This window comes from Eschrichtius robustus, chromosome 8, assembly GCF_028021215.1.
Source record: "Eschrichtius robustus isolate mEscRob2 chromosome 8, mEscRob2.pri, whole genome shotgun sequence".
Classification (NCBI taxonomy): Eukaryota; Metazoa; Chordata; class Mammalia; order Artiodactyla; family Eschrichtiidae; genus Eschrichtius; species Eschrichtius robustus.
The window spans coordinates 97,336,797-97,363,220 of NC_090831.1; the positions used below are offsets into that span (position 1 = coordinate 97,336,797).

The 26,424-nt window shown below is 41.6% G+C and overlaps 1 protein-coding gene across 2 annotated transcripts in view; it reads right to left on the reverse strand.

Annotated features, from left to right (window-relative positions):
* Positions 1 to 26,424, reverse strand: part of WNT2 (Wnt family member 2) — a 44,735-nt gene that overhangs the window by 13,721 nt on the left and 4,590 nt on the right. The window contains exons 3-5 of one of the 2 annotated variants that reach the window (XM_068549356.1): positions 21,657 to 21,934; positions 4,456 to 4,720; positions 123 to 201 (exon numbers count right to left, since the gene is read on the reverse strand). In XM_068549356.1, the coding sequence (XP_068405457.1) occupies positions 170 to 201; positions 4,456 to 4,720; positions 21,657 to 21,934 (575 nt within the window). In that variant the 3' untranslated portion in view covers positions 123 to 169. Of the gene's footprint in view, positions 1 to 122; positions 202 to 4,455; positions 4,721 to 21,656; positions 21,935 to 26,424 lie in introns of those variants that run through there. The other variant, XM_068549355.1, reaches the window with a different exon arrangement.

Consider the following 26,424-nt stretch of genomic DNA (forward strand, 5'->3'; position numbering starts at 1 on the left):
TGTTCTGTGTCCTCGTGCTGCCTCTTTATTACACAGCCCCCCAGTCACTACCATCAAATTTCAGGAAGTAAGGTGAGAAAAGTATAGATTTTGGTTTTGACTTTATTTATTTTGTTTTGTTTATCACTTACAGGCCATGAAATCTTGGGCAAGTTAACTTTTCAGAGGCTCAGTTTTCTTCTCTGTAAATGGAGGTAACAGCTGTGAAGATTCAGAGAAAATACACATAAAGCTTGTAGCCCACGGCCTGATTCTCAGTAGGAATTCACCCAAAGTTCCCATCACCTTTCCTCACCTGAGGTCTGGGTCTGTTGTCACCCAGGAATACCCTAGGGTCTTGACTCACCCTTCTGTAATTCTCACCAAAATTCACTAGTCCTGGTATCACCATTTCAGGACTTCACTAAAGGGCTGACTTGCTGATCTCTGTCAAACTAATTCCAATGGAAGCTTTGATGGCCGAGATCATTTCAGTGTGCTATTCCCAGTAAAAGAGGGTTCCAGAAAATGCAGGGCCTTAATGTGAAAGGACACCCTCTTATACTGGGTAAGTCAGGGCAGGGATATTTTTGAATGACATTTATTTAGAGCTCCTCAAATAAAAAGCTTTCTTTCCTTTGTAAGAGATCAGCTATTTAAAAAAAAAAATCTCTCTGGATTTCTTCTTACCTAATACTTATGGGAAAATCAGGAACCATGGACTACCTAAATCATGGATTTTTCAAATTTTGATGTGCTTGAGTTTGAAAAGCATACAGAATCTCAGGGGTTTTCCTGAGATTCTGATTCAGTAGGTCTCTGAAGAGGCCCTCACTTTGGAAAATAGTGGACTAGACCTGCAGACTTTATCCACTCCACAAACCGAAATGACAAACAAGCCGGCTTACTTCAGTCAGATTATGAGCGAATTTGAACAGGCAGCAGGTGCTGACCAGCAAGACTAAAGTCTGCCAGTTCCAAATATCTATTACTTGACAATATTCAACCTGCTTACCACCACTGCTTTTCCAAGTGCTGACAAGGAGGTGCCCAATCAGTTGAATATTAAATGTGCATGATATTTTTTTATAAAAAAAAGCAAGATAAAACAAAATAACCACAACACAGCAGAGTGGGTAGTTTGAGGTGTAATCTAGGGAAAAGTTAATATCGATTTTAATAGAGCAAGTGAATATATATATATGTTATTTGATTTAAATTTTACTGCAAACTTCTGACTTATCTTAGAGCCTGGGATACCTCTGATGGTAACCCACCTTGAACATGTTCCATTTACCAGAAAACAGGTCCTTCCTGATGTCGTGTGATCCTAGTGAGGGGAGAGACTCCCTCAGTGATGTCCTGACTCGTTAACTGTGAGTGCTTCTTTAACATACACCAGAGGATGTTAGCACTGACCCAAACAAGGGCGCAGAGCCCGGAGAAGGAATGCCACTGAGTTGGGCTCAGGAATCTCCCCTTCTCACAGGTCCCAGACTCTGTCACATCTCCCTGCCTCTACAATCAGAAGTTATGAGCTACTCCAGGAAGATTCCGAACCACACACTCTGACTGACTTGCTAGACTGCATTCTACAGAAATTTCCAGTAGAAAGTGGCCAGGAGAAAGCCTTGTCTTTACACAGACCAGCACAAGGCCCTTGGCAGCTATGCGAGCTGAAGGAGGCTGTCTCAGGGAAAATCTGCATCTCATACGTGTGCTATTTGTATGTGTTATTTGTCCAAATATGAACAATGAAAAAAATACTGTCAGCAATCCAAACTTTTCTCTACATGATATCAAATGCCCTGAATCATATTTTCACTAAAATAATCATCCAATGGTCAAGAGAATTCAAAAGAAATATTGCAAGTTTTCATGGATGACTCTGGCATTTTTCTAGGCAGAAAAAAAAAGGCATTAAGTGTAGTTCAGACAATTTATGACTAACCTAGGCATCTTAGTGGAAATCTGATCTAAAACAATGGAACTGGCTACTTAAAAAATAATAAGGTGGCTCCTGGTTAATCAACACCAACCCAGAACCCAATTCACATCTTTTTAAATCAGAGAAGCTAAAATAAGCCTAAAATAGAGCAGAAATAAATTAGGAGAGGGGGTAAATTATATAGCCTCCCTCAGAAAGCCTGCACCTGCAGCAGTGTGCCCAGTGGCTGGTGCATTGGGAGGCAGAGTAAAATGGTTACAAGCATGCGGAGACTCGGGCTCAAGTCCCTGCTCTGCCTCGTGCCCATCAAGAGCCCTTGGGCAAAATCCATAGCCTGCCTGTCAGAGCCTCAGTTGCCCCTCCCAGGAAGTGGGATAATAACATACCCACCTTACTCAGTGAGAGAATGTAGATCAAGCCCTAACACGTGGCAGGTGCTGCAGATATGTCTGCTATTTTAGGATCGAGAAACAGAATTGTGTTCTAATACAGGCAGTAGAAAAAGCAAAGTGTGCAGGAATAACTTAGTATCCTGAAGAGGCAGCAGGGGTTTGATTCCAAATCTCCTTTGTGGGGAAGAGAAAGTAAGGTCTTTATTTCAATGACCATCTATGAAGCAGTTAAATGTTCATCAAGCATAACCATTTGCTTCACTGTGCAAACTGCTTCAATCCAAAAAACCAGACAAGGTGTCCCGAGGAAGCAGGTCCTCTCATGTTTAAAATGAGGTTTCTGCTTCACCAGGCCTTTCACATAATACATGCCCTGGGAGAAAGGTAAGGACAATTTGCAGTGTTAAGGTTAGGAGCACAGGCTGTGGGGTCAGACAGCTGGACACCCGTCCCCTCCAAGACCAATGAGATCTTGAGCTGGTCATTCACTTTTCTCATCTGTACAATAGGGATGATGATATCCAGGGTGCTTATCTGATCTCAAAAAATAAGATGTGAATTTGGTTCTTGGTTGGTGTTGATCAACCAGGAGCCACCCTCTTCTTAGTCTTTTTTTTTTTTTTCAGTAATCAGTTCCAATGCACTGATGTCATAGGGAGGCGCTAAGGATTAAATAAGACCATGTGTGCAATGGTCTCAGCCCAGTACCTGGCACACAGGAGTCAGTGCATAGTTCCTAAAATGATCCTGATGTCATCAGCCCCATGCCCGTCTGAGTAGCCTGAGGTTAAGCAGCTAGTTAATGGCAGAGAGGGACCCAGACCTCTGGGACCCTCCTGTACCAACGCACAGGTTTCTTGGGGATTCGGCGAAACTTTGGCCTGACAGGTAGGATGACTTGTTAGAGGTCGCAAAGCATGTGAGGAATGCAGCAGGGCACAGCATCTGGCCCTTTCGCTCAGCAGTTATTAATCCAGAGGCTGCATGTACAAACTTGCTCCAGTGCTGCAAAGAATCAGCTCATCAAACCATGAAGGAAATTCAACCACTCGGGGACAAAGAAGAGGCTTTGGACTACTTGTGACATTCCCTGGTAATCATGCCTCTTGGTCAGACCTGTGATAGGAGCTGCTGACGTCTGCACTGTTTTACTGTTTCCTTTGCAATTACTTTGGAATGAAAAACAAACTCAGAACTTGAATTCGAGGATGTTTTTCCTGGTAATGAATTCCCTTGCTTTCTACTAAGCCTGAAAAGTTGGCTTCAGCCAAGTTGGCTGTGGGCTCTCCATCACCTCCTCTCCACTGAGACTTGTACTCATTCTTATTTTGTACCAGAGTCTTTGCATGGACGGTACTAAGCAAGGAGTTCAGTGCTGACCGGGAAGGGCAAGAGGTGGAGGAAAGCACGTGTATAAAACCCACAGGTGGCAACAGCTGTGCTAAGGCTGACGGAGCTGCTCTTTGAGTGAGTTCAGGACAGAGAAGGTGCCGTCGTCAAGGGAAGGGTGTGGCTTTAATAAATGAACTGCCTCTTACGCAGCCCTCTTCCACTGCTCACCAACAGCTGAGCCAGTGGGGATGAATTCTTGCTTTCAAGTATTTGGCAACTTCTGAGCATTGTGGAAGGAGCAAGGGAGTGTGAAGTATGGAGGATTTCAGAACAGGCTAACTGTAAATCCCTGGGACCCTCTCCACAGTCACAGAGGTGGGATTTAAAGGGGCAGCAGATAGACCGCAAAGCTGTCCTCCTCTCAGCCTCAGGATCACAGGAAAGATGCTGTGTTTCTCTACATATGGACATTAACCCACGAATTAGAGTTCTGTCCAGGCTGAAGAATTTTGCTAATCTGCATACGTTGACTTTTTGCCATGTGCATTCTTGTTGGGTTCCCATTTCTCCAGAATCTGCACATTATCAACTGGTTTCTCCAGGTGCTTAGGAGAGCTCTCTGTGCACTTTAAATATGAATTATAAAGAACCTGAGCATTGAACCTGAAGGCAGCAGACTGCGCTTATAGGATTGGCAGGCGGAAAATACAGATCTTTGTATTTAAATTTTAACTCTGCATTTAAATTGCAGAGTGCTGATTGTTGGAAGAATTAGGTGCTGTGAATAAAGTGTTTTGAACTTACCTGCATCTCGGTCCCGGATACAGTAGTCTGGAGAATTCTCAAAATACACGAGGTCATTTTTGGTCGGCTTTTTAAACCTCTTGTTAGCCACAGTGAAACCAGTGCCATCCTGGTTCATGACAACTTGGATGGCTCCGTTGTACTTCCTCCAGAGATAATCGCCCGTTTTTCTGAAGTCGGCCATGGCCAGCCAGCAGGTCCTCAAGGTACATGAGCCGCTCACGCCATGACACTTGCACTCCTGTTTCAAGAACCGCTTTACAGCCTGTGGGAGAAGACGGGCAAGTTCAGTGGAGGCAGACTCCAGCACGTACATGTGAAGGATGTGAAAAAAATGTATATATATGTATAACTGAATCACTTTGCTGCACAGTAGAAATTAACACAACATTGTAAATCAACTATACTTCAATCAAATAAATTTTTTTAAAAAGGGAAAAAAAAGAAGTGACCAAAGACCCAGGAGCCTGGGGCTCAGGACTGGGAGATGTTGGGGTCATTTGCTGGTCTCTTCAGCCATACCACACTGCAGCAGGTGGCGGGGGGCAGCGCCTGACTGCGAACGAGCTTCCCTAGGGGGATAACAAAAGCCCCACTAATTTGAATTTACTGGGGTATGAGACCAGCTTGAAGAATGAGGGAATGAATTAGAGTATTTTCTAAAAAAATATAGCTTTACTATCAATATATTGGAAATGTATACTATTACTCAAATTAACAAAGTAATCGCTAAGTCCGTTTTCTTTCAATAAAACAATAATAGTGATTGTTCCTATTTCTGAGGTGCTTTCCATGTTCTGGGCATTGTGATAATGCTTTCTGGACTCTATCTTGATGACCCTGATCTTCACAACAATCCTGTGCTACAGTATTTATTTTGCAGTGATTGAGGAACAAGACTTACAGAGGTTAAAGCACTCGTCCAAGGTTACACAGCTGGTATAGGACAGAGTCAGGGTACACTGGTAAGTCAGTTGGTGACCCTCAGGGTGACATTAAATTTGGGAGATTATCACTCAACTTTGGCCAAGTTATTCAGCTTAGCAGACAGGGCTGGGCTCGCTCTGTTCTTTCGTAGAGAGGAAGCAGAGGCAAGTGGGATGATTAGGGGCTCCCTCATCAGATACCAAAAGCACAGTGACACTCAGAAAGGCAGTGGGAGAGACGGGCCTTGGAGATCTCAAGTCTGAGCCTTTGGTCCTCAGCTCAGTCATGGAGCAGAGGAGGAGAAACCTGCCTTTTGAGGGTCCCCATCCTCTCCATTTGCATGTCCAAGACAGAGGGTATCTAGGGTGGGGGGCACAGGCAGAAGGGGAATGAAACCCCCTGATGACATTATTCAAGGTGGTACTAGGAACAAAATTCTTAGGGTAACGCATTGAGAGACCTATTTCTAAGAACTTGGAGGTGGTAGTTTGAACCTTGCTCAGCCAACTCCCTAAGGTTCTGGTATAATCGGTCTAGGTATGGGGTACGGGTGGGTGGCTCCAGAACGCAGCCCAGGTGGCGCTCCCTGCAGCGCCCTAGCTCACCCTCCACCCCACTCCACAGAAACCAATGTTCCAGGCTGCCTCTCCCTCCGCGGGGCCTCACCCCAGGTAACTCTGCCCTGGTTTTTCCTCTTCTACAGACTCAGTCTCTGAACAAGGCTGTAGTATCAATAGGACTACGTGTGCAGAAATGTTCATCACTCCAGAAGGTCAGACCCACAAAAGCATTCTAAAAGGAGCCAAGACAGCATGGCGGCTCCACAGTTGTGCCTTCACTCATCCCCTTCCCAGCTCGGGCCTTGGCACCACACGTTTCCCGCTTTGCCCCTCATGGAGGACTGTGCCCTGTTACATTTGAAATCTGTCCTCTTCAGGATGAGCCAGCTTTGGAGGGAAGGACAGAGAAGGAAGCAGGAGAAACGGCATTAGTTTGGTCTCCCAGGTCCCAGGGATCTTTAAAGGATTTCTTAGAATGAACTCCTTTTCTGGAACTACACTCCCCATATGGCCCCCACCCTGCCCCCTATCTTTATATTCCAGGTGTTTGGTATGAGGCTCACCGGGTGACTTGGACAGCAGGCCTCTGCCAGAGAAACACCCCTAGGAGGGCCGTCTTGGCTCCCCCAGTCTGCCCCATTTGGGTCACCTGTCCAGGAGCCCTCTATCCTAAGATCTCGATGGAGCCACGCAGAACTCACTCCATGCCAAGCACTTGGGAATTGACTATGAATGCTCATTCTTCAAAGCTTATTCCTTTAAAAGCTGGGTTATTTACCCATAAGTAATACCCCTAGATTTAAAAATAACAGGAAATATTACTTCCCTTTCTTTGTAATACTAAGTTTCCAGGTTGCAAATTTCGAACTTGGTAACTGAAGGGTTTGCATATTAATTTAAAATATGCAAATGGCAGGGTTTGCATATTAATTATTTGATTAACTGAAGGGTTTGCATATTAATTTAAAATACACCTTGTGAGTCCTTATAAATACACACGGCAGTGGCCGTGGTACACCCTGTTGATCATCATCATCATTCACTGTTGAGTGGCAGCAGCCGCTTCCCTCTTCCTTGCTAACTTCTGTTCAGGTGTTGGGCAGCCATGTGCTTCAGAAGTGGCCCGGCTTCTCTCTGACCCGGAGCAGCTCAAATCAATAATACTAATTGCCACTGATTTTTTTGGCAGAGGGCATGTGGTGATTCAATTTGGGCCAATATGATGTTAGGAATAATCTGTTGGGAGGCTTGTAAGAAAGGTTTCTTCACTCTTTAAAAGGGGAGAAAGTCCTTTTCCCTGTCTCTGGATGCCGCTTTCTGCAGCAGCCCACTTGGGACACGAGGCAGCCAATGCAGGACAAGCAACAAGCTGCAGACGGCAGTCTGGAAGGACAGAAGAACTGGGTTCTGGAGGGTGTTGCTGAACTGCTTGAATGAACCCACTGTGGCCCTGCCCTGCCTCCAGACTTCTCGTCATCCAAGATATTAAGTTTTCCTCATTATTTAGTGTCCCCGGGGTCTGTTACTTATAACCAAAAGTATTTCCACTGGAACCATGGTCAGTTCTTTTTTTGTTTTTTTTTAAAACATCTTTATTGGAGTATAATTGCTTTACAATGGTGTGTTAGTTTCTGCTTTATAACAAAGTGAATCAGTTATACATATACATATGTCCCCATATCTCTTCCCTCTTGCGTCTCCCCCACTCCCACCCTCCCTATCCCACCCCTCTTGGTGGTCACAAAGCACTGAGCTGATCTCCCTGTGCTGTGCGGCTGCTTCCCACTAGCTATCTATTTTACATTTGGTAGTGTATATATTAGTCCATGCCACTCTCTCACTTTGTCCCAGCTTACCCTTCCCCCTCCCCGTGTCCTCAAGTCCATTCTCCACGTCTGCATCTTTATTCCTGTCCTGCCCCTAGGTTCTTCAGAACCATTTTTTTGTTTGTTTTAGATTCCATATATATGTGTTAGCATACAGTATTTGTTTTTCTCTTTCTGACTTACTTCACTCTGTACGACAGACTCTAGGTCAGTTCTTGATTGTGGATTAATCACGGGCTTGACAATTAACCAAGGGGGAAAGTGAGACACCTTCTCTGGTACTGGGTTTGCTTGCATCTCCAGGCCCCATTGCTAACACACAGTCCGGGAAGTGCTCAATCACACCTGGGTGCTACCTCCACCTCTTCTATGTCGCAGGTTTGCAGACTTGAAATTCAAACCCTTAACCTTGAAGAGGGCAATACCCCACTGCATCAGCGAAGCAGAGGGAAGGGACCTAAGCCTAGGCGGCCTGACTTAGACAGTAGTTGAGGTAAGAGTAAGAAATGGGATGGAGAAGCTCACAATAAGGTTGCCTAGTCTGGAAGAATTCCAATATTCAAATGTTGTAATAACATTATAATAATACGTACCACATATTGAGTACTGCACTATGTGCCAGGCTCTGCCCATTATCTTACCTAATTACCATGATTAGGCACAGCGGGTTATTTTTCCCACGAAACCCGGGATCAGTGAGGAAAGTAAAATTCCCCAGAGTCACCCAGCTAGACAGAGGCAGACTAGGATGTGAATCAGATATGGCTCACTCCCAGATTCATGCTCTTTCTAGAAACACATTTAAAATCTTCATATAAATTGCACTGTGTTTTTCTCAACTTTTGAATTGTGCATACTCTGCTTCCCTCTATCCTTTTGAATAAATCAAGAATTAAATGAATAATATTAGAGACCTATTATAATGGGACAGAAAAGAAGTAGAGAGAGATATGGGGAGGAATTACATTGCATCTTCCAAACTAATTGTCATCGAAAATCTATGAAACAGGCCATTCACAGGAGAAATACAAAGTACTAACAAAGAGACAAAAAGATGTTCAACTTCACTAGTAGTCAGAGAAATGCAAACTGAAGCAATGTAACACCTTTTTTTCTCTTTGCCTAGCAGGTTAGCAAATAGTAAAAAGATTGATAATTTGATAATACTTGGTGTTGGTAAGAGTATGGAAAGGAGATGCTATAACAAACTGTTGGTGAGAATGTACGGTATCCTCTGACCTTGCGATTACACTCTGGAAATATCTGCACAAGTTTTGAAGGATGCACAGCCACATGGATGTTCGCTGCAGCATAATTAGCAATAGCAAAATATTAGGAAAAAACCAAATGACATCAACAGGACAAGGGTTAAGCAAATTATGGTATGTGCTTAATAAAGGAATATGACGTGGTCTTTGATTAATGATGTAGATCATTCTTACAATATAAAAGGATGTCAGATGAAAAGCAAAATGCAGAACAGTATATGTGGTATGATCCACTTTTTAAAGGCCTGCGTATGTGTGCATACACAGAGAAGAAGGAAGGGAAAGAATGTTCATTTACAATCTGGCTGCCGTTTGAGGGGCTGCTTGACCTGGAAAGAGTTAGAAAAACAAACAAACAAAAAAAAACACAGGAATTTGGGGATTGTTCTCTGGCACCTAGAGAGAGAAGAGCAGGGGTTCTCCTTCTGGATACACATTAAAATCACCTGGGGACCCTTTCCGTCACAGAGACCCTGGCCTCTCCCGGAGCTGAATATACCAGAACCTGCCCTGGGGGTGGGGCCCAGCCTTGATGGTACTTCCGGTCTCAGGTGCTTCTAATACGCAGCCAGGTTGAGAATCAAGTTCACACCCGGGAAAGCAGCGGAGGAGGGAAGGAGCCCGCGCACCACGGCCAGAGTCCGGGGTCCACGGAGGGCCGGAGCAGGTGAGAAATTCTCGTGGAGGGGTCGGTCTTAGGACTTAGGTCCTAGGAGCTGGGATATCTGATGACTGAATTAGAAGTTGTGTCCTACCCTATGTCTCCAAAATGTTCTGACCTCCAGGGAAAATTTCCCACAAGCAGCAGTTTGCGCTAGTGCTGCTTTGGAGGGCACGAAAGATGGCGACCAGTGGAGTAAAAGCCAAGTGCTCTCAGAGAGACAGGTTGTAGTGGAGGGTCCTGCCCGGATGGGCCGCTCCCCCGGGGTCTCGGGAGGCGCTGGCTGAGGGGCTGGTGGGCTTCCGCCGCAGGCCGCAGACCTTTTATTTGCACCTTAAAGGAAATGAGCGAACGAAGCGGTCGTGGCGGGGGGGGGGGGGGGCACCTGAAGACATACATCCCAGGCGCTGCCAGTCTGGGGCTTTTTTGTGTTTGTTTTTAATTATTACTTTAAAATTAAAGAACTGTGTGCGCATGATTTGAAAAAATCATATAGTCCAGAAAAGAGAGTGAAAAGCAATAGCCCTGTGCTGTACCCTCTCCTCTTATCTCCCCTCCCGGTCTGCACGGCACAGCCCCAGAGCGGTGACTTTTAATGCCTTCTGCCCTTGTGGTGGTTCCCCAAATGTCTATACGACCAGTTCTGTGCTAGCTGACCGCCAGCTTTGTGAGAAACAGAGGAAGACATCCCATGCTCCAGATACTATACGGACATCCACCAGAAAATTCTCTTCATAACTAAGCAAATCTACAGTGACAGTGCAGTGAATGGAGCCCTCTGGAGAGGGGCGCCACGCACGGTCGGCACAGCTGAGTCCGGCAGCTCTGCCAGTCACTCTGTTTACGTATCGGTCAACATTAGATAGTTCCTGATAGACTTCTTCTTATGGGGGGGTGATAACGTAGTTCACACCTCATTTCCCTCACCCCAGCTCCCAGCATGGTTCTGTAACGGTTGGTTCTGACGATCTCTCCAACTTCGAGGAGCACCCTTACACCTCTTCTACTTCCAAAAGTTACTGGTGCTCTTTCTTATGAGACGAGGATATTTGCAGCCCCTCCTTCCTCCTCCCCTTCTTCTCCCCAGTCTCCGTCAGCAGGGCCTGTCCTTTTCTTTCTTTCTTTTTTTTTTAGGATTACTAATAGATTTTGCTGTTTTTACTTTTCGTTTTGAAATGATTTCAAACTTACAGAAATGTTGCAAGAATAGTACAATGAACTCTTCACTCAGATTTGCCAATTACTAAGTATTTTGCCCTATTTGGTTTGTCATTTTCCACACACACACACACACACACACACACACACACACATGCACAGAGAGAAAATAGTCTAGATACATAAATTTCTTATGTGTGAGAGTAAATTGTAGACATGGCATCTCTTAACCACAATACTATTATCAAAATCAGGAAATTTAACATCTTTGGTACAATACTATAATCTACATACCTTCTTCAAATTTTACCAGTTGTCCCAATAATGTCTGCTCCCGCGCCCCCCGCCCCCCCCCCACCCCCGCAAGCTCGCTCCTTCTCCTCCCCTTCTTTCTCATCCTTCCTCTCCTCCTCCTCCTTCTTCTAAGAGCTATTGTTTTCTCTGGTCCAGGATCCAGCCCAGGATCACGTGTTGCACTTAGTTGTCATGTCTCTCATAGTCTGGAACAGCTCCTCAGCCTTTCTTTGTCTTTCATGACATTGATTTTATTCATTCATTCATTCATTTATTAAGTACAGGGCCTGTCCTTTTGTGGTGACAAACACGAGAGCATTAAAATTCTGTAACAATAGTTAAGTCTCTCATGGTATGTCTAGATGTTGAATCTAAAAACTCAAAACAGTAAATATGGATGTCAAACAGTTAACTGCATAACCAAGGACTGCATTTTATAATCTCTGATCCAATAGCATAGCCTCTGTGCTGAAGAAGAATGTTGCTGGAGCGAAGTTTGGCTTTTTCTCACTTGCTACCAAGTGCGTCTACTGTAACCTAACGTCTTCCACTCTCAGGCTCATTCCACCTGTTCCATTACTTCCCCTCGTTTCCTGGGGGTTCCATGGTCCTGCATCTTCTTAGTCCTATCTGGACACAGCTGGGATCATGCCCTCCTAGGTGGACACTCTGCTCTGCCAGATGCCATGTTTTCTCTTTTTTTGGTTCCTTCTCTTTGCTGCAGCCCGTTCTTGAGTAACTCCTTCAAGGCGCATGGGGGATGCATTTTCTGAATCTTGTGTGTTAAGATGTCTTTATTGAGCCTTCACACTTGGCTAATAGTTTGGCTGGTTATAAAATTCTGGGTTGAAAATAATTTTCCCTCAAAACTGAAGTTATTGCTTCACAGGCTTTGGCCTCTAGTGTTACAGATGGGAAATCTGATGTCTGGCTGATTCTCTGGCAACTGATTATTGTTTTCATTTCACTTTCCCACCCCCACCCCCTACATGAAAGGTTCTAGAAACCTTCCCTTATCCTTGGTGTTCTGAAATATCACAATGATATATTTAGGATTTTTAAAAAATTAGTCCTGCTCAGCCCTCAGTGGGCCCTTTTGATCTAGAAACTTCAGCACTGAGAGTTTTCTCTTAATATTCCACCCCCCACCCCCACACACACTTTTTCAGTCTCTTTATGGCATTCTAATTAGTCAAGTTGCTGAACCTCCTGACTCAATCCTCCATGTCTCATATTTTCTCTTTTATAGTTTTAATACTTTCTTCCTGGCTTCTTGAGGAATAAATTCCATTAGACTAACACTCCTGGCTCTCTCCATCCCCTTACTCATTTCTCCCCAGGGTAGGACAACTGACTTATCCAACTGGTGAGTTTAGAAGAAGGAGCAGGGCTTATGTGCCTGGGTTCCTTCTCTTTGGCTTTCTCTTCCAAGTTCTCTCTTGTTCTCTAATTGTCACTTTTTCAAAGCATCCATTCTTGTTGTTCATGGATATTAATATCTTCTTGGATCTTCTTGGCTTTTAAAAAATTTTCTTCTCATCCCTGCCTGACTTACTGCTTTTTTGTTTGTTTGCTTTCTTTTACGCTTCTGAATTTAATCAAATATATGTTAATTCTTGGACAGTCTCTTCATATTTAAGAGTGAAGTCATAAAAAAGTATTTAGGAACTCTGGTTATATGATGGGGCTTGTGGACCAGAGGTTTGCTTTCTAATGAGTAGGTAGGACACTGGCTGTTCTGGAGACTCTAACTGCAGAAAGCCTAGAAGGTTTGACACTAGACTTCCAGGAGTTCTGCTTCGGGGTGAAGGGGAGGGGATGGGGTTCTTTATGCCACCAATGGGTTTTTCAGTTAATCCCAATTTTCAGCCCTGTGCTTCTCTCCAGTGCTCATTTGTATCTGAAATTTTCTCAGGGTATCTTGGTTTCCACATTCCTCATCTGCTTTTGTTTTCCCCCCCCCCCCCCGCCTCATCTGCTTTTATTCTTCTAGGCTGAGGCTTCTCCATCCTGCTTTATGTTACGATTTCTTCATTCCCTGTCCACTTTCCAGAAATGTGTTGAGTTCTCTCATTTCTTTGACTATTCTCTTTATTGTTGATTTAAGCCATTTATATTCCATTACTATAATTTTAATGAGGTCTGAGGGAGGAAGGAAGAGGTGAAATAGTATATGTTCTGTCCACAGCCTTGAGTCCGATTGCACTTTGAAATGTTCTGGAAGGAGACAAGGATTGTGAGGGGAGGAAATGTTCTCATTTTATGAGACACACTTCTGCACTGCTCAGTTTGTTACTTTTGTTTGTGTGAGTATTGTTTTTATAACAGAAAGAACTCAAAAAAGAATCGATTACAGTGACTTGCTGTCTCTCTCCAATGTGTGATGCTGAAAGCTTCTTCCAGAAACAAGCCTCAGCCCATGACACATTTAGGTCCCGTTTCCCACTTGGTCTCGAATCTTTTCTAAAGGCTCTGTGGTACCACTTCCTTCTTTGATTCTTGATGCGGACTGCTGTCAAGGTTCCATTTTCAACCTACTTCTTAGGCCCCTCTTTGTAAATTCTCACAGCCCTCATGGCTTTTTATATCCCCCAGGCGCCCAGCGCAATTCCTCATCAACCACCTCCCCTCACTATTTGCTTAATCCCACCAGTGTTTACTCTGTGGCATCTCATCACTAAACCTTTGCTCACTTGACATGACTACTTTTATTTTTTAAATTATTTATTTAATTTATTTTTGGCGGTGTTGGGTCTTCGTTGCTGCGCACGGGCTTTCTCTAGTTGCGGCGAGCGAGAGCTACTCTTTGTTGCAGTATATGCAGCCTTCTCATTGCAGTGGCTTCTCTTGTTGTGGAGCACGGGCTCTAGAGCACAGGCTCAGTAGTTGTGGTGCACGGGCTTAGTTGCTCCGCAGCATGTGGGATCTTCCTGGACCAGGGGTTGAACCCAGGTTCCCTGCATTGGCAGACGGATTCTTAACCACTGTGCCACCAGGGAAGTTCACTACTTTTAATAAGATGAATAAATGTGACTGCTAAGGACAGGAGTATTCTTTTGGCATTTAGCCTCATAGAAACCATTTTTAGCTTAATATAAAACTTTTCTCAATAAAAAAATCTTCAGTAAGCTCATTGTTCTGTCAGTGCTAAAATCTTAGTAGATTTTTGATGGCCCTTAAATCTTTGATTTTGAGCACTTTAAGCCTTCAGATCTGCAGAGGCTATTTTCTACTCTTAGAATTTAAGAAACTTATAAATATTAATATTCTATACCACAGAAACAAAAGTCTGACTGTTTTAAAAAATAAAAGGGGGGGGCATGGAAGAAGGAAATACATGCATTGTGCAAGCTAGAACAATTCTATTTTATATTTATCCCAACTAAAGGTCAGGGCATAATAACAAGGCATAGCATTCATTAGGATCTTACCATATGTTAAGCCATGCTGAGCACTTGATTTAAGCACTTTTATTTAATCCACACAAGCATATAAGGCATATACTATTTTCATCCCCATTTTACAGATGAGGATATTGAGATACCTAGACCCTGAGGACCTTGCCCTAGGTCTCACAGGCAATGTAGCTGAGGCAGGATGTACCCCAAACCTGTCTGACACCAGGTTGACACCTTAAATCACTCTGCCAGCCTTTCTCATGAACTTCTGGGGGGTTCATGGTCTCTGGTTCCAGTGGATGGGTTCTACAAAAGTTTTTACATTTAGTGTTTGCACATCAAATTAGTCCACAAAGAATTATTTTGACAGTTTTAATAAGATGAACTTCTCCCAAGGAGAGTGAAATTTTAGTCTCTTAACTCAGGCTTTTTGGAGACTGAGCCCAAGCAACGCCAGGGTGTCTTTATAAGACTTCTTTGCAGATCATGAGAATTTTTTTTGTAAGTACCTGCATTTTGCTAAGTTTATGACCCCTGTGTCCTGCTATACTGATTCTCTCCCTATCAGAAAAAGGGCAGGGCTTCCCTGGTGGCACAGTGGTTGAGAATCTGCCTGCCAATGCAGGGGACACAGGTTCAAGCCCTGGTCTGGGAAGATCCCACATGCCGCGGAGCAACTAGGCCCGTGAGCCACGATTACTGAGCCTGCGTGTCTGGAGCCTGTGCTCTGCAACAAGAGAGGCCGCGATAGTGAGAGGCCCGTGCTCCACGATGAAGAGTGGCCCCCGCTTGCCGCAATTGGAGAAAGCCCTCGCACAGAAACGAAGACCCAACACAGCCATAAATAAATAAATAAATAAAATTTAAAAAAAAAAGAAAAAGGTCAATCCACCTTATACCATGTGAAATCTATGCAAACTTAACTACTGACCTTGCCTTAGAAATCCTGCTTAGAATTTATTTTAGGTCTTTATATGCTATGTTTCAACTAAAGTATTTAGATTAACTTGAGCATTTGAAGAAGTGTTAGTACTTCACTTTTTAGTTGGGTGTATGCCACAAAGCAACTACCATATTTCTGGTCCGATATCAGTTTTCCTGAGGGAAACACACATTAAAAACATATTATTTAATTTTCAGATGCTGGCTTAAAGCCAAGTATATTTATTAACAATTAAATCCCTTTGACAGGTCCACATCTCTAAGAGTTACTGAAAACCAGACCAACAAATCTTTCAAACATACATGCTCTGGAACTAGGAAAACAAGGAATATTTATTAGCAAACTGTGCAGTTGATTTGCTTATGCAATCATTTATTAACTTAAATAAGACATTGTGATTTCTTGAGCACTGTTATTGTTTAAAAACAGTGACTGTGGGTGGGCTTAGCTAGGAAATAGAAGGTGTGGAACTTATTTGTGGAATTCAAGAACATTACCGTTGACTAACCATATATATAATAATTCTTATTGACTAATGAGGCCAGTCTAAAAAACATTTTCTATGAATAATAGAACTTTACCTGGAACTGTAACAATTTTGTTAACAGTTTTCTCTGCTTTGGGACTTTAATTCTGGTTAGTTTTTGATTCATACATGGTAAAAGATTGACAGTATCAAAAACATTCTATCTTTGGGTCCAACAAGAGAGAGGTGAGGCTGGCAGAACTGATCTAATTTTTTAGAATGCATTTCATTTTATGAACAGAGATGGCCAGTCAGAACATAAATCTGTACTAAGTGAAAGTTGTGCTTCAAAAAGATGCTCAACGTTGATGAGCATATACAGGAGGTTAAAGCAGTCTGGCTCTGTAACTCAGTTCAGTTTTATCACTTTCTTTTCTGTTGATATTTCTTACTTTTCGAGAGTGATTTCTTTTTCATCACACCCAGTTCTCTTGGTTCAGACCCATTATGTATTATTTATCTTAAGTGGCATCATAGGATCTATTCTTGGAAGTCTTTATTAGGCCCAAGATTTACTTGCCTGTAAGGCTATGCTTACGTCTTGTTCAATATCCATTTGTGTTGACTTTGGAGGTATTTCCTGTAGTCAGAACTTGGAAGTATCTGCTTTGTGCTGGTGCCCCAGTGGGTCGAGCTCAGGGGCAGGCCCGGCGCTCCACAGCACTGACCTTGAGGGGTGCTGGATTGGGCAGAGCACAGAACTAGAAACTCTGGATCCTTTGCCCTCCAAACTTCTCACATATAAAATACAGGATATCTAAATATATATAAATGTAAAATACAGGAGGCTAAGTTTGAATTTCAGCTAGGAAATAAATTCAACTTGTTTCCTAACTCCGGCCACCCTATTATATAGACTTTAGTCTCTTCATATGGAAAATATGGATAGTAATGGTACCTACCTCCTAGGCTTGCTTAAAACCTGGTGCATATGTGTATATATTTTATTTTCCGTAGCAATCCTTGTTAGGTAACTTGTCCAAGGTCATGCTCAAGTATTAGAACCAGTGTCCAGAGCCCCAGCCTCCATGTTGCCTCAGTCAACATGATGTCAATAGCTAAGAACCTCTAATGAGCCAATAACAATGTAAACACTATGTTAAAAATATAAATAGCAGCACAGTTGCCATATGCTAATTTTTTATTACTATCCATCAGGAAGCTTACTGTCTGTATCAGTCCTTATATGTATAGGTAAAGCTGAAAATAAAATTCAGGGAGGTAGAAATTTCTCATAAGTTTCCTAGTGAGTCTATTTTTTAAAGTCATTCATTCAAACCTATTGCAGAAGATTTGAACTTTGAAATCTATCATTCTTTTAAAGTGGACTCTAGAGAAATTAACAGTACATAAAACTGGAACTTAAGTATTTAACATCTCCTGCATTGTTCAATACCTTTCCATTGCTTCACAGCAGCACCCAAATATCTCAGCATGGCATTTGAGGCTCTCCAGATCTGGCCGAGACTCAAATTTGCAGCCTCAGCTCCTATTAATTCTCAGTCATGAGCTCTACCCTAGTACCCTTGTCATTCTTCAACTTTGATGTTCTTTCTACTCTCATATCTTTCTTTGTCTGGAGTCCCTTCATCCTGGAAAGCGTTTTCCCTATCTCAGCCATAGGAAACCTTTATCTCCAGCTTCAACACCCAGCTCTTTTATGACACAACCTTTCTCTCCTCAACTAACTGGCCCTTTGGGTGATTTTTCTATTATACCATCTAGCATAGAGCTTGCCTCATGACTGTATTTCACTTGTCTTCCTGATTAAAATTTAGTTTCTTGTGGTCAGGATTTTGTCTTATTCTTTTCTACATACCAGAAACAGTGCTTTTCCCAAATTTAGTCCAACAGCACATAGGAACAGTGCTCTAGAACTTGCAGTGCCTTGAGTTGAAATTTTGGAAATCCACCAAATAAGCTTTGGGCATGCTCATGGTGACTAGAAGTTATGTTTTTGGTATTTAAACAAGGTTTTCCCTTTTATTAAGAAATAATACATATTCAGTTTAGAAAACTTGTAAAATTAAAGACACACACAAAGGGGAAAAAAATATCACCAGTAAACTACCTTCCAAGGACTGCTGCTGCTGCTGTTTTTTGTTTTGTTTTGTTTTTTTCAGTACAGAAATGCTGTGTGTTTATCTTTCTCAGAAATTCTCAACAGAGACAACATGGAAAGGTAGATAAGGACAAAAAGATGAAAGCAATGGGTTTGAGCCCCCAAGCCCAGCACTTCACGATTGTATGACCCTATGTGTTAGTCACTTGATCCCTCTGAGGCCCAGTTTCGTCATCTGAAAAATAGAAATACTAATACTGCTCTTTATTCCAATAGAGGTTTTTTAGAAGATCAAATTACAAAGGATTTTGAAGGTCTTTTGTACATTAGCTAATGCCGTATGCCTATTTTTCATTAGTATGTTAGACTGTACCGAAGATGAGTCTATGGGTACGTGGAGAGATCAGATTGAATCCTAAGTACTAGTTCAAACTGGATTTGTGCCTGACTCTACCCTGAGTTACAGATAACCTTCACGTCACTAAAGGGGGGAGGGGGGGACTAGCTTTTACTGAGCACCTACTACTTGCCAGGTTCTGTGCTATTCACTTTACCCTTGTCTTTCCATAGCACTACGTAATCCCCTTTACATCTGAAAGAGCCTGAATTCAGTGATCTAAGCCACCGGTATTGCAGGGTTAAAACGAAGGTAGGTCTCGCTTCACATCCCTTGTTCCATCTTCAGTATGGTAAGAAATACTTTTGGGGAAAAGTATTTTTATGGAATTCCTCTTATTCTTATTATGGAAATGTCCAGTAATTGAAGGGCAGTATTTGATTGGGTACATGGAATATTTTGAGACGGATTCTCTTAGGAAAGGTAAAAGAAGTTGTGATCATTTCACGTAGAAAGAGTGGACTAATTTAAAGCTGTTTTCAAGATCCTGAAAGGAAACAAATGGTAGCTATCAACCAAGTAACTTTCACCTGAAATTTACCTTAACCTACCTTAAAATATAATTTAGAAGTTTTCATAGCATGGCTTCTTTAGATCTAAAAAGAACTGCTAAGAGAAGTTATGGACTGTCTTCTTCGATAAAGTGTTTGTTTTGAACAAGGTAGATTTATCTTTTCAAGACTTATTAATAGTCCTATTTGGAGGCAGAAAACGAGGCTCAAGATGAGTTTCAAGAAAACATGAAGGAAAGAAGCATCATTACAAATTCTGTTGAAGCTGTCATTAAAATAAAGTGATATAACAGCATAGAAGATCTAAAATGATATTACAGTACAGAGACACATGAGGGTGCTCTAACCAGCTGCTATAATAAAGGAATTAAACTGCTCAAATGTTAGGGGAAAGTTAAGGCCTGTTGTGAATGGCAGTGTTGAATTCTGATTTGTAGCGTTGGCTAAGCAGAACAATCTTGGAATAGATGGCTTTTCTTTTAAAATGTATTGGCCCTGCCCCTTGCTCCCCACCCCACCCCATCCCCCCATTTTAAAAAGTAGATGTTCGTAGTGGACAATTTGGGAAACACTGAAAAGCACAAAGAAGAAAAAAAAATGAACTGATGTGGCTATCAGCCTTGGAGGCTGGGGTTTTCTAGAGCTAGGCCAGTCGGAGGCTTAGCTCAGGAGGCCTGCCTTCAAACTCAAGCCCAGCCTGTTCTCATTTTGATTCCACAGACCTTCTGCTGGTACGAAGGGGGAGTAGAGACTGGGGGTCTAATGACCGCAAGAAGAGAATTAGAGACGCATGTTTATCTCAATACATTTACTCTCATTAAAGTTCATATTCACTGACATCATGCATCTCCTTGAAACAGTCTGCCCACCCACCATTAATTAAAGCCACATTTAAAAAAGTCAGTGTGTGCACTTTTATTCCAATCAAAAGTAGCCTCCTAAGTTTTGCAGAGTAGGCAGGAGAATATCTGAGGCTTGACAGCTGTTCACCTCTACACAGTGAGGAATCATGTAATTTACATGAAAAGTCATGTTTATTCAGAGCCTACAATATAATAGCTAAGATCCATTGTCTTGAAGAGTAGAAACATTCAATATCTAATGACCTATTCAGCAAAATTAACATTTGTTTTGATGAGTCAACGTTATTTTGGATGCAGTGTATGACCATATGCTCTTATCTGTACAATAGTCTGAGAGATCCAACTATATACTGTGCTTGAATAATTAAGCAGCATTCTCCTATCAAAGACACCACACTTTGTAACCTATACATATGGTATCAATGTCAAAACAAAGGTCAATGTAAATTTTTCCTTATCTAAACCATTGCACAAACAGTAATTACCACAGTTGTAGGATTGCACAACCGTAGTCTATATTCTTGGCAGTAGTCACTATAAGTTCATAAATTTGTGAAAATTAGGAATGTTGATTTTCCAAGTTCAAGAAAGGTACTATTTGTAAACTGCTCAGGTCACACTCATCTTATTCCGTGTGCTAAGCAAGACTTCTTTCCTTCCAAATTCCTTTACATGAGATCTGTTCCCTCTGTGAGCCTAGTAAAAGGGTTTTCATCCAAACAGATCTACATTCTTTTCTATTCTTTTTTCCTATTAAAGCCCCCCTGGGGACTTTACAATTTTATGCTGATCTTTCTTTATATATTAATGTCAAGCACATATTTATTTTGTGTTGATAAAAGACAAATTATAGTTTCTCTTCTCATTGGCAGTTAGATTATTTTAGAATGGTTCTGACTGAATGTTTGATTAGCCAACCAGTTTATGCTTCTTACACAAAGGCCTAATGTGCAGCATTCCGATCCTCTAGTTCTTCTGGTCAAGCCACCATGCCCAAAGACATGGCTTATCAGTGGATCTGAACACTGGCATTGAAATGGTTTAATCCTAGGCCAAACCACCTCGGGGCTGGGAGTTGAAACCTGAATTCTAGTCCTGGCTTTTCTTCTGATTCTCCATGTGACCTGGAGCACTGGAGGGCCTATTTCCTCATCTAACAAATGGGAGTTAGGGAATGAATATTGACCAGGTACCCACAGCCCAAGAGGTTAGTCAGGTCTAGAGGTTAAGGGGCCAGTGTGCCTCTTTGGGGCATGTCTTCCCCTAGTCCACTTACTCATCCAGTATCAGAAACCCCTTAAAAGCCCAAGGTGGGGCTTTTAAGAGTGAAAGCAGCTTCTGGTTCTGAAAAGAGCTTCCCTGAATCTAGAAGAAGCCAACAAGCCATGCCTGGTGAGTTGCTTTCATGATAAGTCTGAGAGAAGATGTTCTGGGACTTGATACCCCTTAGATACAAGCATTCAGCGTCCCACTGGTATGTGGGATGCAGCCCCATCCTCAACCACAGATGCTATCTTCTGACTAGATGATACAGTATCCAGAGAGACCATAGGCACTTGACTGTACCCAATGCCAAAAGCAGTGGTTGGACTCCTTCAGCTTAGCTGTGGGAGGGCAGGTAGAGTGCAGGTGGGGATATTTCAACCCAGTTGGTGGTATTCTTTAGAACAAACAGCTCTGGGCTGGGGGACAGTGGGAAGTTGTGATGATAGCATTTTAGCACTCTAGGAAGGCTTAAGATAAGCTTGCCTTAAGTGGTTTATAAGGCCATGCAGTCTACAAAACGAGCACCGCTGCAGTCCATACCTTCCTGCCGGCTCTGTTGTTGTGAAGATTCATCAGGGCTCTGGCATCCTTTCCTTTCCTTTCCTTGGCATCCACAAAGGCTCGGGCAAACTTGATCCCATAGTCAATGTTATCACTGCAGCCACCCCAGTCGAAAGTGCCCTTGCTGTCCTTGGCGGTTCCCTTCTTCTTTGGGTCACAGGAACAGGATTTTAATTCTCCTTGGCTACAGGCCCTGGTGATGGCAAATACAACTCCAGCTGAAGAGATGGCGTAAACAAAGGCAGATTCCCGGCTACCTGTAACAAAAATGCTTTTCTTAAAAGCAGTCTGGCATTGCTCGTTCTGAATAACTTTCACACGATGGCTGTTTAATACTTGTTCTGCCTCTGACATACTTTGCCACTAGACAAAGTATCCTTGAAGAATTCTTTCCTAGAGCCAAGGCTCGCTCTTGAATATGAATCATTGCGCTTAATACAAGCTTTTATCAACTTGGATAACTGTAGGACAACTATCCTTAAAGTAAAGAAAGTATAAAAGAAAATGCAGCAAAAGCCTGCCCTGCCCAGTTCCTGGCTTCATATTAGTCTCATACATGTTCTTGCTTTAACCTAGAATCCCACATGTCCCAGAAGAGAGGAGCAGGGCATCTCTAGACCTTGGTTTCCTCCTCTGCAGCATACAGTCTGAATTCTGCAATTCTATCATTCCATAACAGATTTTGGTATTCGTGCTACTACAGCTCTCCCTGAAAAAACCTTCCAGACCTCCAGGCATTATTGCGGACACTTGTATGTGTGTAAATGATTGCTACTGAAATACTGAATTCAAAGTAATCTAGGGGCTGAGGTGGGAAGACAGTTCACAGCAGTAACCAGCACCTCTGGTTAACCCTGGAGAGCTTTGGCTTGGCGTCAGCTTTCACAAGTAACGGAGAGATTATTGAAGGCAATATGCAATATCCTTGAGTTACATACTACGTCTAACTATTAAGGTGAATTTACTTTCTTCTGGGACAACTGCACTAATCACTGGTATTGGGTAAAAGACAGTGAAAAGCTTTTCTTTGTTTTTTTCTGGAAGGAAGCAAATTTACCGCCTATAATTAGACCTGGGCAAGAACTCTTTGGAGTGCTTTCTTAGAATTGTTCTTTATTAGAGCACAGGCTACATTCACTTCCAGGCTGAAGGGTACATATTTCAGTGCGATAACTACATTAAATTATTTTAATAATCTGTAGTAACTCATAACACGGTGTTGTGGCATAGTGAGAGATATAAGGCTCTTTAGGGTCTGTGTGCACCTCATTTTTCAAGTGGAGCTGTATTTCACTGTTATTAGCATGCCTTTTTACTAATGGCTGCTGCAGCAAATATATTCACCATCACAATAGAAGTCGAACAAGCTAATGCCAATGCAAGGCAGCAAATGGAGAGCCATTTGGTGATTCACTATGTCAAGACGAGTGTGACTTTTTGAACCACGCAGCTGGGAGAACAAACCACCTTTTCGCGTCGAAGCCCTGCTTGTTTCCGTTTGTCATTCAGTGCTAAAATTTATTATACATCCCTTGCAATATTTGCTCTGCTAGTCTCATTATTAAAAATCAGGAAAACGTATCTACACCATATTAAATGGCATTTGCCTCAGCCTTCAAAAAATATCTCCCCCGAAACCTCTAACCATCCAGAAAAAAGGAATCAATCATGCCTTGAAGTTAGGTAAAATCAGTTATATGAATATTTGCCATAGGTAGCAGGTAGTGCTCTCCAGAGAGAAATGTGATGGTTGTGGGAGCTGTTTTAGAATTCCAGATTATGTTATAAGGATCACAGATGATTTTCTAAGAGGAATTGACATGTTTTGTAAAAGATGGTGACTAATAGATGCAAATGTGGCTTAATCTCTGCTAGTGGCTTTCAGATAAATAAAATTTTTATTTTACCCATTTTACCACGTAGGAAAATACCTTGTCCATAGTCATCCCATTGATCTGCTAAAGCCTGGTTTTGGATTTGGAGTTCAGTGCCCACATTTAGAGATATCATATGGGGGAAAATTCCTGAATGCATAATATATTTTGCACTAGTCTTATTTCTTAAGGAGAAAGGAGAGAAACTTTATGAGGTGGTCTTTTAGGGGAAAGCTATGGAAGATGCAGATGATAGAATGTCAGTGACCAGACAGTATTTTGAAGGTTAGTAGAGGAATAAATTGTCTAGGCACAGAATGCATCCTGGCCTAACTTGCAAACAACTACATTGACTTGTTGGCTGAAAGAAAAAAAAAAATCACTTAAAAAATCTGCTACATTTCAGAAATAATTTCCAAAGCAAAACCATCACCTTTCTAAATATTTGTCATTTATTATTCAAATGCATTACTAAATAGCTAGATATTTGTTTATTTAAATAAAAAATTAGCACATGGAATATCTTTTCATTTTACCTCCAGATGTTTTGGTATATCATGTAGATACGGCCTTAAGATGTTTTCAGTTAAGTGTCTTAGATGAATCACTAAAATGCTATGTGCAAAATAGTAGCACATTTCAAGAGTTGGCTTTGTAACAAAACAAATTTTGATCTCGGGCCTCTTCTTAGAAAAACTGATTCTTTTTAAAGCCATTGCAATATGAAACAAAATCCAAATCTAAATGGTGATATTTAGACTTCCTGATGTGTTACTATTGAAGTTTCTCTAATTTTTGGCTTGAGATAAGTCAAGCAATGTTTACTAAGTGTATAGGCTGGGACAGGCAGCTGGGAAGGCAAAACACTAGAGGCTAGGCTTTCTGGAAGGTTATGGGTTGTTCAACTCTTTTTTTAAAAATGCTTGCCCTTTTTTTTTTTTTTTTTTTAACAAGGATGAAACCTAATCACCTTTTTGTTTAAGGCTTATTCTAGAATTCTGGAAGTATATGCAAATTCTTGCAGGATTATTTTTGAGTTTACTGGTTCTGTCTTTACATTTCTCTGCCCGTGTCTGGTGATAGTCGGTTGAATGAGCAAATTACGAAAGTTCCTAAAAATCGTTCTGCCTTACTCTTGCTCTCTGAAGCAAAAGAGGCAGATGTTCTCCATTTCTCTATGACCACAGGATATGTTAGTAACTTTTATGTTCTCCTTATATGTGGTACTGCCCTTTGGCTTTCCTATTTATCTATGAGGACATTTAGGTTTCCGAAGGTGGAGTTCTTTACAACTCTAAGATGTGAATTTCCCTCCAAGCAATTAATTGTAAAACTCTTTGGATAGCTTCATTGGAATTTCATGATTATTTCCAGGATAAGCTACCTTAGGCCAAATTCAGCCTCCCCATAACCAACACAAAATCATCACTGACAGTCACAAGAGTTTACGTAAATGTCCAGGAAGAAATCTGGCCTTCTGTGAAGATTGGAAAGAAACTGTGTAGCATGAGTGTTTTAAGTTTTGAGTACTTTGGCAAAGCATTCAGCTTCATCTGAAAGAAATCTGAAGGGAGTACAGTTATAATCTCTAATTTACCTGAAGCCTTAGACTAAGTCAAACTTGTTCTGCTTTCTCTATTTATAACCTTTTCCCTCTCAGCCATTCTACAGCTCTGAAGAAACAAACATTGCCAAGATTAAGTTGAATGAATCTCCAGCTTTGGCAGATACACTCTCTAGAATCAGTGGTCAAACTTGCCTCCTTTGATTTGTTATCAAAAGGGTTTTTTTTTTTCAATATGGAGACATCTTAATGGATTTTCATAGACAGACTCTATAGGTGATCATTTTATAAATGAGAAGTACACTTAATTTGTAATCATTGGAAAATGGTTGTGAGACCTTTGAAAAGGAAAAATCCTGATACATCTTTAACACCAAGAGCCTGTACCTAATATATGCAAAGATTTATTGTGCCAGATATTTGCAAACTCTCTTTGATAAGGTCCAGCACTTTAATTGATTCACTGGTGAGTTAATCTAGGTGAAGTCTTAAAATTTCATGTAGCTGAAATTTATTATTATCCTTTCAAAAATTTTGTGATGTCATATCAAAACTCCAAAAGGAATGCGGAAGAATATAGTTCTTAAACCAGAGAATAAAATTGCAGAATATAGCAGTAAATTAACTTCAGGGATACACTAAGAGTGAGAGTACTACGCCCTTGGGGGAGACATTCAGCTATGCATTTGGACTCATAAAACCCTAGGGCTGTGATGATTACCTGATAGAAACACCCTCTGTTAAGCATTACCAAGTGCACAGCCCGAATGATTTTCTTAGGATTGGGAGGGGGAGGTGGGCAAAAACAAGTGGAAAGTTTCCTGTTTCTGGGGTTCGCACATAAACTGTTGTGTTTTCAGTAAGATTTCCCAGTAGCAAATGGGATGTGCTACTTCTTGGAGAATGCTGCTAGGACCAGGTTAAGGGATGGGGATGTTTTGAAAATAAGATCTGATTTTCAGTTAATTTTCTCTGATTGTGTACAAGTTAGTAAGCTACTTTCCACATTCAGAACTTTTAAGAAGTTTATTATGTAATTAGATAATGTTCAATGTGCTTTCTAAAAAAAAAGAAAAGGAAGAAACCACAGGCATACCCCATTTTATTGCACTTTATTGCGCTTCACAGATATTGTTTTTTACAAACTGAAGCTTTGTGGCAACCTGCATTGTCAAATGATGGTTACCATTTTTTAGCAATAAAGTATTTTTAAATTAAGGTATGTACATTGTTTTTTCAACAGTTAATAGACTACAGCATAGTATAAACATAACTTTTATATGCATTGGGAAACCAAAAAAATTCGTGT